The sequence below is a fragment of the Dromiciops gliroides genome, chromosome 2 (genome assembly GCF_019393635.1).
Source record: "Dromiciops gliroides isolate mDroGli1 chromosome 2, mDroGli1.pri, whole genome shotgun sequence".
Taxonomy (NCBI): Eukaryota; Metazoa; Chordata; class Mammalia; order Microbiotheria; family Microbiotheriidae; genus Dromiciops; species Dromiciops gliroides.
Window position 1 is genome coordinate 263,212,407 of NC_057862.1, and position 13,509 is coordinate 263,225,915.

Here is a 13,509-nt window from a genome sequence, read left to right on the forward strand (position 1 = left end):
AAATGAGATTACATTTGTAAAATGCTTAGCCCTTATTCCCTTGCTTATTCCCTTCTTCCCTTTTAAGGACCCACTTAGGTAAAATACAAAGAAACTTATCACAAGCAGGATAGCTCCTTGGTGATATTCTTTTCATTATAGAAATACATGATCAAAGGAAAGCACAGAATCATCCGCAGTGATATTTCCTCTTGTGCATAGATGGTGACTGGCAGAAAAGTGAGCAGAAAATGTTCAGAATCCTATAGCTTTGAGACCATCTGAAAACATGAAATTTACTTCTGGTATGCTAAATGTGACATCTTTGTTCAATGACCAACAAATGCATAAACTGAGGGAATAAAATGAAGGAAATTAATTATACCAATCTTGACACTGTTACTATAAATATAACCAGAAGAGAGAAGGAAGTTGTATGTAAGTAATGGGAAGACTGGCTTATAGATTTTTTTGAAGAGAATTTGGTAGAGGTAGCTTTATTGTACATCAAATAAGAACTGTCATTTCATGGGACATTTAGTCTTATACTACAATTATCACAATAAGTATTTGCAGGAAGTCCATCATGAAAATAATTGAATCATATCCAACATGCATACAAATACTTTAAGGTTTGCAAAATGTTTTACATAAATTATCTCATTCAAGCCTCACAATAACACTGTGAGGTAGATATTCCCATTTTGCAGATAAGGCAATGGAGCCATTGGAATTTATTGATTGGGGGAGGCATAGTCACACCTGTGCTTTAACAAGATCAGTTTGCCAACTAATGGACTGGTGTGGAGAGAGACTTGAGGCATGAAGACTAACCAGAAGATTATGTAAAGACTCTAGGCATGTAGTGATGAGGGTTTAGACTAAGGTGGCTCCAATGTTAGAAGAGAGAAGAAGTATAAGAGCAGACATTTACTGGGGATTTTTTGTACACTGCCAAATCAAGGTACAATGTAAAATAATTTATTAGAAGATCTGGAAACTAATGTTTCTTTTTTAAGCCACTATGAAAGTAGTTAATATTAAGGTAATCTTTTATTAAATGGATACCTTGAGACTTTTATGTTTAGCATCCAGTTTGAGTGTTGTAATGAATCATCTGTCTTATGCAAAATTTATATGTACACTAATTACCTTTTCACTCTCCCTTTTTGGGAAAATCCTCAGTGTGTATTAAAATCTAAGGTATAAATAAGTAAAGATCATGGAGTAGAGAGTGTCAAATGTGTCAAAGACTGAATGCAAGGAACCAAGCCTCATCTTATATGAGTCAAGGCTCCTAACTTCAGTTTCCCATGCTGATGTAACCATTGATCTCTCATATATTTTGATAGTTTTAAAATATAATTGCTATTTTAGGGAGGCAATGTGGTATAGTGGAAACAGACTAAAAGTAAAAACACCTGGATTCTAATTCTGGCTCTGCTACTTCCTAGGTTAGGCAAAAAAAGTTCCTAGACCCTAGGCAAAATTTTAACACCTGTTTCATTATTTTCTAAATAAAGTTCCTCTAGGATAAAATGGCATAATAAAAAAAAAAAACTCTAAAAAATGAATTTCACTAAAATATCCATTCAACTCACTTTTTAACAGTTATAAATAGTAGAAATGTCTGCAGAACACTAAAATGGTATTTAACATGATTTCATTTATTGAAAAAAATGGAAAATAACATACATCTATCTGAGACTATTTAACAGAGGGAAAAATACCCAATGGAAAAGCAAATTAAATCTAGAAGCATACATGTATATAATGTAACCAGAAATCAAATATAGAATTCAGTATAAGATTGATTAAAATTATATCTAAAAAAATTGGAACATGGAGCTAAAGGGAAAAATGTATTTTCCTAAGTAAAGAAGCCAGGGCATCAATGAGATATGAACTTAATTCAAACTGAAATGAACAAACTATCATTTTATATCAGTTCAAAAAAAGTACATTTTAAATAATCTGTTGAAAAATTAATATAACTAAAATTTACTCCTTTTACTACTGAGTATTCTTTCCAATATATTACCTTCAGTTTCTACATATTAGTCTTTTGACCTCACTTCTTAAAAGTTTTCAATTCCAATTTTTTTCATTTTTGATAACACTATATTTTGGATCATAATAATGAAATTGCACCAAAGTTTAATGAATTTAAAATTCATACAAGATATGGTAGGATAATCCATTATTCAATTTGTAGTAGATTCACGGTTTTCGATCCTTTTGTTACTAATCATTTTACTATTTACCCATATATTTATTTATGGTTTAGAGTTCTTTTGTTTCCCCCCTCCCATGTAATTAGCATTTCCATCTTTTTTACAAATACTACACAAATTTATCCCAATGTCATATCTGATGCTGCAGTTGAATTGGAGGAAGAATCCTCATATTGTATCATAGTTTTTTTTTTTCCCTTGTAAGTTGAAATTTGAAGTACTGTGGGCATCATTTTAAAAAACAAACTACTTAAAAACCCATAAATTGATGACAGAAAGGGAACACTGGAGGAAAAAAAGGCAAGATTGAGATGATTCCTATATTTTTATTATTTTTACAGTAAATTCATTAATTACTAATTGACTTCAGCCATCCAGCAGCACCAGAGTAAACTCTTTGCTTTGTAGTACAATGTGAAGTAATTTGAAAGATGTAGTTGCTGGGTAATTAGGCAAATGTATTTGGGGATAGGCCTACTCAGGCTTGATGTGCTATGGCACACCTCACACTATCAAAAGGCACAGTTTAAAAAAAGTGATAATGAATATATACTTGAAAGAAAATATTCATTCAAATAAAAGAGAACATCAAATTTTCTCACCTTTTTCCAAATATCTTGCTAGAAAGGGTGAATACATAAAACTTAAACTCTTTAATATCCATACAAATTTCTCAAATCCTTAAATGTGGCATTAAATTAATTCTATTTTCCATATGTTAAATTGTTTGTTAAAACATGACAATTATAAGGCTTCTAAAATAAAAATGAATGGTTGGTGAAAACCTAGTACATTAGACTTTGGATTTTGTTACATTGTAAAATAGGTATGGGATGACTTATTACACAGATAATATATAATACAGTTAGTTAGCATGTTTGCAACCCAAACCCAAGTGGTTTAATCATCAGAATTCATTGCCATTTGAAGGCAATTTAGTAATCAATGGGAAATAACTTATGAGTTTTAGCCTATCATGCTATTATGGCATACCATATCCCAAACAAAGTGTCTTAAAATAAATTTTTATGATATGCTATACTACTTTTATCATATGCTATACTACCTGCAATATACTATTTAGCATATGACAATCACAATTTATTTTGTTTAAAAAATAGTTATAGGGATAGATAGCAAATAACACAATGAAATAAGTGATAGGGCTAAATAGACACAAATTTAAAAAAAAGGAAAGTGAAATGTGTAGATTGAAGGGCCAGAGAGAAAGAAATGAGAAAGGAAAATAGAACAGTGAGTGACATGAGTACATAGCATAGTCAATAAAAATGTTCTATGTATGTACATTCACATATACATACAAGATTTACTTTGTCTTTCTTGTTTCCTTTTGATGAACAGTAGCCCAATTAGGTATCATTTCAATTCTGGCAATTTCAAAACATTAATTATATAACTATATTCAAATTAAGTAGCACAGGTAAATATGGAAATTACAGCTATAAGCTTATACCCAGGAAATCCAAAGGTTTCTATTGAGACTTTTCACATAAAATAAAATGCTTCTGACAAAATGTAGAATTTTCATATTTTTTTTTTACCACCAAGGATCATACTAACCATGTTGGTCAGTTCAACTATGCCATGTACATTAAAATCTTTGTTATCTAGAAAAATAACATTAGACTAAATTATTAAGAGGGTATAATACTTAACTTATTTACCTGCCATTTTCCAAGAATTAAAGTTTCTTGTTTCCTATTCTACGTTTTTAAAGTAGATAAACTATAGTTTTGTTTTGAAAGGAGATAATTATTCAGCTTCTAGTCTATCTAAGAGATCCAGAGCCCTTTAGACTGACATATTCTACACCATCTTTGTTTGGTACATGTGTGTTTTTAAAAGAACCACCTTTAGTTTTATAATTTCTTATGAAGTTTTCTTTGTGAAGGTTCAAGAAGAGATTTCTATTACTAAAAGTTTTTTCACAAGTAAAATCACTTTTGTTAACTAAAATTAAAGGGAAGTGCCTGGCTGAAAAAAAAATAGTAGTCTACTCAAGTATTATGATCTCTATCATAAAGAGATTTATTACAAACATAATTAACCAAAGAAAAAAGAAGTCATTGGATTGAGACAAATATAAAAGGAGTGTTTCTTAGATATAAGGGATCAATTCAATGCATGGACGAACAACAAGAAAAAAATAATTTTCATTTCAATTGAGTTAGAGGAGTCCAATTTTTTTTATAATGTTTCAGGTTTTTAACAGCCCAGTTAAACAACTTGTTGAAGACTTAAGATGATTTTCTCCTTAGTCAAATATGAACATCCATTCTGAATTAAGATGTCATATTTGCCAGATACAGTACCATTGAAATAGCATTTTTCCAATATGCTATGTAAAGAGAACTGACATTTTCAAAAGCATTATTTTTTTTCTAAAATTCTTGTCCTTAGACATCAAGGTGCAAAGATATACCTAATGACAATATAACCAGTAAAAAATAATCAATTTACCGTTAGCTTGGTGAATAAGTGAGTATACATACAAACACACATACGTCTTAACATACCTTACCTGGAAAGAGGCTTTATTGAACATAGCTGTAAAATGATCATTTCAGATGAATTACTTAATTTGCACAAACATTTCTACAGAATTGAAAGAAATATTAAGCCTTGTCATTGTTCCACTACATTGTGTTGTGCTTTTTATATTTATATTTTCAAATGTTAAATCTTAATATGTATATCCCAATTATTTGCATAATCAGTTTTTAACCCTGGGGTATAATCAATATATATTAATGATAACAATAATAATGATGACGATACTCTTCTTTAGACAAAAGTCTTTTAAAATGAAGTTAAAAGCTGAAATAATTTAAGGAAAAAGGTCATCAAGTTTCATAACCAACAAGTATAAGGGAAATTTACAATACATAGGAAAACTGGCTGGTTAAAGGTAATGGTTTGTCCTCAGGTAGCTCAAAATCATTTTTACAGAATTTTTTTTGTAAAAGTATTTGTGTGTTGTTTTAAATGTTGGTAAAATAATAAAATACTATTTCACAATCTGCACAGAGTCTGACTAAAGGGCAGAGGCATATTACCCTCAGTAATTAGAATAAAGACAGATTTCTCAGTTCCAGTGTTGCTGTAGAGTTTCTATATACTGTGATCACAAACGCTTTCCTTTTCCCTCAATCAACAAACTAGGACTTCTAAAGTTAGGGCCAACTTCATTTCAAGTGGACATTAATGAAATCATTTTTTGTATTTTACCACCTAATATTCTAAATAACAATCTTTTGCTCTGATTGATCCACTTAATAAAGGGGGTTGGGGAGTGTAGTTCCCATGTCCAGTATCAGTGGAAGCTATTTTCTAATGGATAATAAGCTGAAAGGCCATGGCTGTCTAGCTGGTTAAACAAATATCTCATCTGAAAGGGCTTACGAAGCAACTTAGTTTCTTCCTTCTCCAGAAGTGGCTTTGTTTTCTTGCCTCTAATTACATTTAGCCTCTGTAGTTTGTTTATAAAATAGTTTTACACAAACCACTCTTAGCAGTGCAAGCTTCTGTGTTGAAAAATTTTCAGGCTTGTTTCATTGAAGGCACTTGGTTTCCATGGCAATTTTATAAAAGATAGTGGTTTGGTTTCTTCATTAGAACAGATGACTTAGTTGGGATGTTCAAGTGGCCGCAAGCAAATTCCGATAAGCCTGTGTAATACGTAAGCCCAGGTTTCACATCCTGGATAATAATGCATGCAAAAAGAGACAGCATACAGTTATCTAGCTTAGCCATGGGGGTAGGGGAAAAGAGGATGGGGAGAGGACATGAATGTCTTAAAAAGCTCTGAGTTAGGATTATTTTCAAGAAAAAGTAACAGCCAAAGGCAAAAGGGCCTACGTTTATTTAATTCTCTACTAAAAACCTTCTTGAAGGGAAAATAAATGCCAGCTCTTCACATACCCTGTTTACTGTGAGGTTTTTGTTGGCAGGCCATTAGGTTTCCAAGGTAACAAGCAAACTATTCTTTTGAAACAAAACCAGTCATGACTTTGTGCTTTGACAAGGATTTCTTTCTATAGCTCTTTTTTTTCAGAGTTTAACCAGATGAAACTTTATTCTTATTAGCCAGGAGAGCCCCTGAAGGTAGGTCTCTTCTTTATTCATGTCAAGATCACCTTTCATATGTAGTTTGGAATAAGTTATGCTCCCATGATGTTTTTATCCCCAGTGCTATTTTTTTATTTTGTTTTGTTTTGGAGTCTGTAGTCAGTGGAGGAATCTTTGGTAGTTTGTTTTTAAATGTCCATTTACAAAGACTCTTTCTTCATGTCAGTGCTTGGTGAATCTTTTATAGCCTCTGCCAGGATAAGGTCACCTTCGAGGATTTAAGATAGAGATGAGGACGACAGCTGGGAAAAGCCATATATGTATTAAAATGCCAACAGCGCCATCAACTGAATCTAAAGGTAAAGAAAATAAATACCAGAACAGAAGAAGTAGAATTAGCTTTTCAGAGATGTACACAATAAAAATTTAGTGCACTAAGGAAAATGATAACTGGAAAAAGAAGACCATTTAAACAACAACAACAACAAATTACATGTATTTGTGTGTGTGTGTGTGTGTGTGTGTGTGTGTGTGTGTGTGTGGCCTTTATCTGGAAGGACTTTGCCATGACAAAGGATGAAGGAAATAAAAATTGTATTATATTTATTTCTTTCCATCTAAAGTAAAACTTTCACCTCTACTACAGCTCAGTACATAAACATTCTAAGAAAAAATGTCACAAAAGACATAAATTTCAATTATGTAGGTAGATGTATATTTCTTGAAAACCAAACAATGTATCTACCTAAGATGATAACTTGAGAATTTCAAATTTAGAATTATAAACTCAAATGTATATGATCTTATATAAAATTTTGCTCAGGATTTAATTGTCTAGGTTTACATACTGAACTGAAGTGGAGAAGGAAGTTTTACTTGAGATGAAAACAAATTAGCTTAGGGGAAATATCCAGAAATCCCTAAAAAGTTCATTCAATCTTTTTCCAAGCCCCATTTTTTTCAATAACTTCAAGGTTAGAAGTACTAGGAAGTCTGCTTTTGCTGTACTCCATGATGGCTTGTTACAGAGAGGGAAATTTGTGTCCTTCTTTCTGCACTTAACTATTTTAACAATTTATATTTGGATTAGTCACTATTTATTGTCTATGGGAAATTATCAGACATCAGATCCCATAATCTTGTGGGAAGGCCAATTATACCGACCAACGAACTGCTTAATATTCATGAAGTTCTTACTACATACCAGGCAATGTAATTATATAATCTCTACTCATAATGAGCTTACATTCTAATTGGGGAGAAAAATACATGTAAAAGTATATAAACATAAATATAATGTTAATAAAGAGAGAAACATACAAAGGTAGTTTAGGAGTGAGAACACTAGTATTTGGGAGAATCAGGAAAGGTTTCATGCAAAAGATGGAATTTGAACTGAACCTTAAAGATTCTAAGATATGGAGATAAGGAGGGAGGCCACTATAAAGTTTAGGGGATAAGAGATACAGTGTTCTTTTTAAGGAACAAAGGAAAGACTAGTTTGGCTGGAGTAGAGAATATAGGAAGGGAAATAATGTCCATTGAGATTGGAAAATTAGACTGGGGACAGGTAATGATGATATTTAAAAGTAAAATTGAAGATGAAATAGGGAAATACTGGAGTTGGTTCAGCAGGGAAGTGACAAGTTCATATCTTCATTTAAGGAAAATTATTTTGACAGAAGTATATTGAGACAAGAGATGAATCAGGGAATACCAATTTGGAGGCTTTTGCAATAATCTAAATGAAAAGTGATGAGAGCCTGAACTGTTATGTCAATGTAGAGATGGGTTGCCTGCAAAAGACATACAGGTACAAAGAACAAGGTTGGCCAGGATATTGCTGAGATTCCAAACCTGAGAGACTAGACAGATGGTAGCTCCTTTTATAGTAAAAGAAGTTTGGAATATGGGAGAGTTTAGGAGGAAAGATAAGAATTTTGTTTTGGACATGAGGAGTTTTTTATATCTTTAGCATTTACAGTTGAAAATAGTTAATAGACAATTAATATATTCAGGGACTAAAGTTCAGGAGAAACACTGGGATATAGAATAATAATCATAATAGTATTTAGATACCACTTTAGGGTTTATAAAGTGTTTAAAATATTATCTTATTTGATCTTTATAAAAATCCTGGTATATAGGTTTTATTATTATAATACTCATTTAACAAATGAGGAAACTGAGGCACAGAGTGGTTAAATGACTTACTCAGGATCACACAGCTAATAAGTATCTGACTCATGTCTTCCTGACTCCACACCCAGTGCTCTTAGAGCATTACAGAGTATGTCACTCTAGCTAGTAGTGAGTCATCTGCCAATATTATAGCTAAATCCATGGGAGCTAATGAAGTTCCTGCGAGTGTTGAAGGAGAAAAGAAGATAGCCTATGACAGAACCTTGAGGAACATCCACAGCTTGGGAACATTATATGGATAATGAGCCAGAAAATAAGGCTGAGAAAGAGTGGTGAGATAGGTAGGAGGTGAATTGGGAAAAGGTATTCAGGAGAAAAAGATAGTTAACAATGTTAAATGGAGCACATAGGTAAACAGATTATAACTGAGAAAAGACCATCAGATTTTATAGTTCAGATATCACTGGCAACTTTGCAGAGAACATTTCAGTTGAGTGATGGGTTTGGAAACCAGATTACAGAGGGTTGAGGAGTGAGTGACAGGAGAGGAAATGGAGGCAGAGAATGTAGACAGTTTTTTTTTCAAAGGAGTTTGGGTGAGAAAGTGAAAAAAATTATATAGGATGATAGCTTCAAGGGATGTTAGGGTGTAGGGAATTTTTTTTAATTTAGAGGATGAGGTACACTGGCATGTTTGAAAGCAATAGGGGGAGGTTGAAGTTGAGAAAGAGAAAAAAAGGAGAGAGATAGGGAGAAAGAGGCAGACAGAGACACAGAGAGGGGGAGAGACAGAGGGAGAGACAGAGAGAGGGAGGGAGGGAGTAAGAGAGAGAGAGAGAGAGAGAGAGAGAGAGAGAGAGAGAGAGAGAGAGAGAGAATGAACAAGGGGGATGGGATTAAGGTGTATAGGGAATCATATATGTGAGAAAATAATTATTAATAATGAATTTCTAAGATAAACCCAGACATTGTTTTAGTTTTAACTGCTCTCTGCGCCTCACCCCAGAAAGTTTGGTTCAGCCCTTCTTGGGATAAGTTCAGGTGAACAAAAGGAATGCAGATTGATTCTTTAGTTTAGATAGGGGAAGAAGGCACCTGAATGTTAAAATCCACCCCCCAAGTCAATGTATGGGGATCCACCTCTATCTAAGGGGGATAAAATCTCTGGGGACACCAGGGTCACACTCTCTTTTACTCCCCACATACCCTCTCCACTCTGTCTTGTTCCTAGCCCTCTTGGCTCAGAAGGCTGTTTCTTAAGGGTATATAATTTTTTAGTTCTGTAAGCCTGTGGCTAGTGGGGGAAGTCAGGGAGATGCATGGTCAATACTTTAATAATATGTAATATTAATTAATAATACAGAATTACTGCCCAAATGGGTACAACAGTCATTAATTTATAAGTAGCAATAATTTTACAAAGCACAGCCTAGCCACAAATAATTTAACTAACACATATATAAGGGCTAACCTTGTTAGAGACTGTGGAAAAGGAGGAGAGATTGAGAGATAATATGTTTTGAGATAAGGAGAATAAGAAGAGAGGGCTTACATCAAATGAACTTGATTTTTTTAATGATGTAAGAGACAGGGTCATTTTTAGAGCGAGAGAAGAGGAAGAAAAAGTTTGAAATAACTTCAGTGAAATTGTTTAGGAATCAATTAGGGAGGAATAAAAGAGTATCTTGATATAGTAAGAAGCCAGTTAAGGTTGGATATTTGAATTTTTAGTGTGCCCAGCCAGAACGTTTGTATGATTTTCTCTGGCTTCATTCAGTGGCTCCTGTAAGGTATGGCAATAGTAATAGCAATAGCAATAGCAATAGCAATAGCAATAGCAATAGCAATAGCAATGGCAATGGCAATGGCAATGGCAATGGCAATGGCAATGGCAATGGCAATGGCAATGGCAATGGTAATGGTAATGGTAATGGTAATGGTAATGGTAATAGTAGTAGTAATAGTAATGGTAATAGTAATAGTAATAATAGTAACAGTAATAGTAATAGTAGTAGTAGTACTACTACTACTACTAAAGAGGAGGAAGAGGAGGAAGAGTATGACTAGAATTTATATGGTACTTACTATGTATTAGGAACTGTGCCAAATATTTTATACATATTATCTCATTTGATCCTCACAACAACTGTTGGAGGTAGGTTGTTGTTATTATCCCCATTTTATAGTTGAGGAAGTTGATACAAAGGTTAATTGACTTTCAAAAGGTCACATTGCTGGTCAGTTTCTGAAGGTATATTTGAGCTCAGATTTTCATGACTTCAGGCCTGGTGTTAGGTGGCTTTGTACCACCTAGCTGTCTGAAGAGAAAAGCAATGACAGGGCAAGGCATGCAGGAGCAGAGCAAAGTCTGGAATTGTAGAGGTTAACAATTGAATTGAAGTTAGAGAGGGGCAAATGTGAAATCAAAATAGCATGAGACATTACTGAGGAACAGGAGGTCTTAGTTATGGTGACAAGATAAGAGAGATGTGGAATTATAGTAGTTTAAGGTCAGATAGAGGAATGTCATAGTTTCCATTTAGGGAAGTGGGACCCTTGTGGGAAATGGAAAGATCTAGTGTGTAACCATCCCAATAGGTGGCTGAAGAGGACTATAAAGAGGTAAATCATAAGGAGGTTGAAGAAATGAGAGAGTAGGGATTTTGCAGGAGCATATACATGAATCCAGTAAATCTAAACTCCTGTAAATTATCATCAAAACCCCTACCCAATTCCATAATATTCAGTGATCCAATATCATTGGATCCAAAATTTCATTCTAACTTCACCTGGCCCTTCCATCATGCCCTCTGGAATGCCTGTTCCATAAACAACAAACTTCCCTTCATCTTACATCTTTTCCTTGTCCATTCCTTCCATCTAATAACTTTTACTAAAATCTGGCTTCATTCTCATGACAGATCTTTCTTGGCCACTCTTTTTAGTACTGGCTGTACTTTCATTCATTCTCCTTGGTTCACTGGTAAAGGCAGAGGAGTAACGGTAATGGAATACTCTCCATTACCACTTCCATGTTCTCCTCCTCCTTATATCACTCAATAACCTATCTTTCTTTGAGGTTTACACTTCACATTTATCACCTAATCAAAATCATAATAGCCATTGTCTATAAAATGCCAGGTCATTCCCTTTGCTTCCCCAATGAGTTTGATACCTGCCTTACTATTTAACTCTCCTCCTACCATACTCTCTCATACCAGAGAACTCCAGTATACAAATTGTTTTCCTCGAATACCCTAATCACTTAGTTCAACAGTCTACTTACTTTCCATGAGCTATTCCTTTACCTTACCTCAGCCCCATACAAAGATAGTGGTATATTTCATCTTTCCATCACCAACAAATATATCACTTTCATGTTCAAGAATTATTAAATCCCCTTATCTGACCAAAATCTATTGACTTTTCATCTCTGCCTTCCCTTACATAATTCCACTCTTCATATACATCCTGACCTCAAATCTCTGGACACTTCAATTCTCTCCCATGCTATCTCCCCTACACTAGCCACTCTCTCCTTTTCTCCCCATATTGACTTCTTTGTGAAATAATTTGATTCTACATTGTGCTCCTCTCCTCCCTAGTCCCCTTTTTGTGTTAAGGATTATACCCAGCCAAGCCTCAACAATGGATCACTCCCACAATCAACTAGATGTCCAATAAACACTATAAACTCAATATGTTTGAAACAGAACTCATTATTTCTCCCATCTCCCCACAAATTCTTCTTCCCTCTTATCTTCCCTATTACTGTAGAGGACAACACCATCCTCCTATCTTCAGGCTCTCCATCTAGGAGTCATCCCAAATTCCTCACTATCTCTCACCTTGGCTCACCAAGACCTATCAATTTCACTCTTGCAACTTCTTTCAAATATGCCCCCTTCTTTTCTCTGATACTGCCAGAACTGTAATACTTTTTCGTGTTTATTTCTGTTCAATTAAACTAAACAATATCAATTTTTAAGTAACAATTTTGTGTTACTTTCCCCTAGAAATATGGTTATCATAAAAGTTACTTATTGAAAATAATTATTTAATTCCAGACCTTAGCATAGCGCCTGACATGTATAGGTCCTTATTTGATTTAAGAGGGTAAACTAACTAATAATGTAAATACACTAATACTGGAAATTTAACTAGTTTTAGATTAACCAGAAACTTGTTTCTAGGATGTTTTTGTCCCCAAAACAAAGTACAGCTTTTTGTTCTTCAATAGTGGGAGTGAGGAATCAAGTATGACACTGAGGTTTCAAACTGGGGTGGGTGGAAGAATGCTGGTACCCTTAATGGTAAAAGGGAATTTGGAGGAAAGTTTAGGGTTTCCTTTTTTTTTTTTTGAGAAAGATAATGAATTCTTTTTGATGCTAATGGCACATTGAGTTAAAATGTCCAATAAGCAGTGGAATTCCCAGGTAGAGCTCAAGAAAGAGACTCAGGTTGGATATATAACTCTGAGAGTCCTCTATGTAGAGATGATAATTGAGCACATGGTACCTCATGAGATCATCAAGATATCTGGAGAAAAGATAAAAGGACTCAAGACAGAACTTTGGGGTGAAGCAATAGTTAAAGGGTATGACAAGAATGAAAATCCAACAAAGCAAATTAAGGAGTGAAAAGATTTTCAGAGAGGAAAAGACTTATTCATCTGGTCATAGCTATCAAATTTTAAATGGACTGACACAGGAAGAAGTTTCAGCTTAGTGTTCAGTTTGAAATGTTTCTTTCAGTCCTATTGAAAACTGCCTGAAGTTTTCAGTCAAAATAGTTCATGATATAGACCATCTCAGCATTTAGCAAACAAAATGCCAAAAATACTTGTCAATTTAATCAATTTTGTCTGCCATGGGAATATTCATGCCAAACATGTAGAGTGATAGGACATCTGGCTTATTCTACATTGACTTTTGTTTTTAATTATTTAGACACATTAAGATGTTTATGGAGCATCATTGGCTATTTCTATTTAGAAAGTTAGCCTGAATAGTAGCTATTTATGATATCATGCTAAGAAAGTCACTGAAATATTCAAACCTTTTGA

At 33.8% G+C, this 13,509-nt stretch overlaps 1 protein-coding gene across 1 annotated transcript in view; it reads right to left on the reverse strand.

Moving 5' to 3' along the window:
* Positions 1–1,688: 1,688 nt before the first annotated feature.
* Positions 1,689–13,509, reverse strand: part of MDGA2 (MAM domain containing glycosylphosphatidylinositol anchor 2) — a 707,950-nt gene continuing 696,129 nt past the window's right edge. The window contains exon 17 of the mRNA XM_043986356.1: positions 1,689–6,655. Within this exon, the coding sequence (XP_043842291.1) occupies positions 6,567–6,655 (89 nt within the window). The 3' untranslated portion in view covers positions 1,689–6,566. The remainder of the gene's footprint in view (positions 6,656–13,509) is intronic.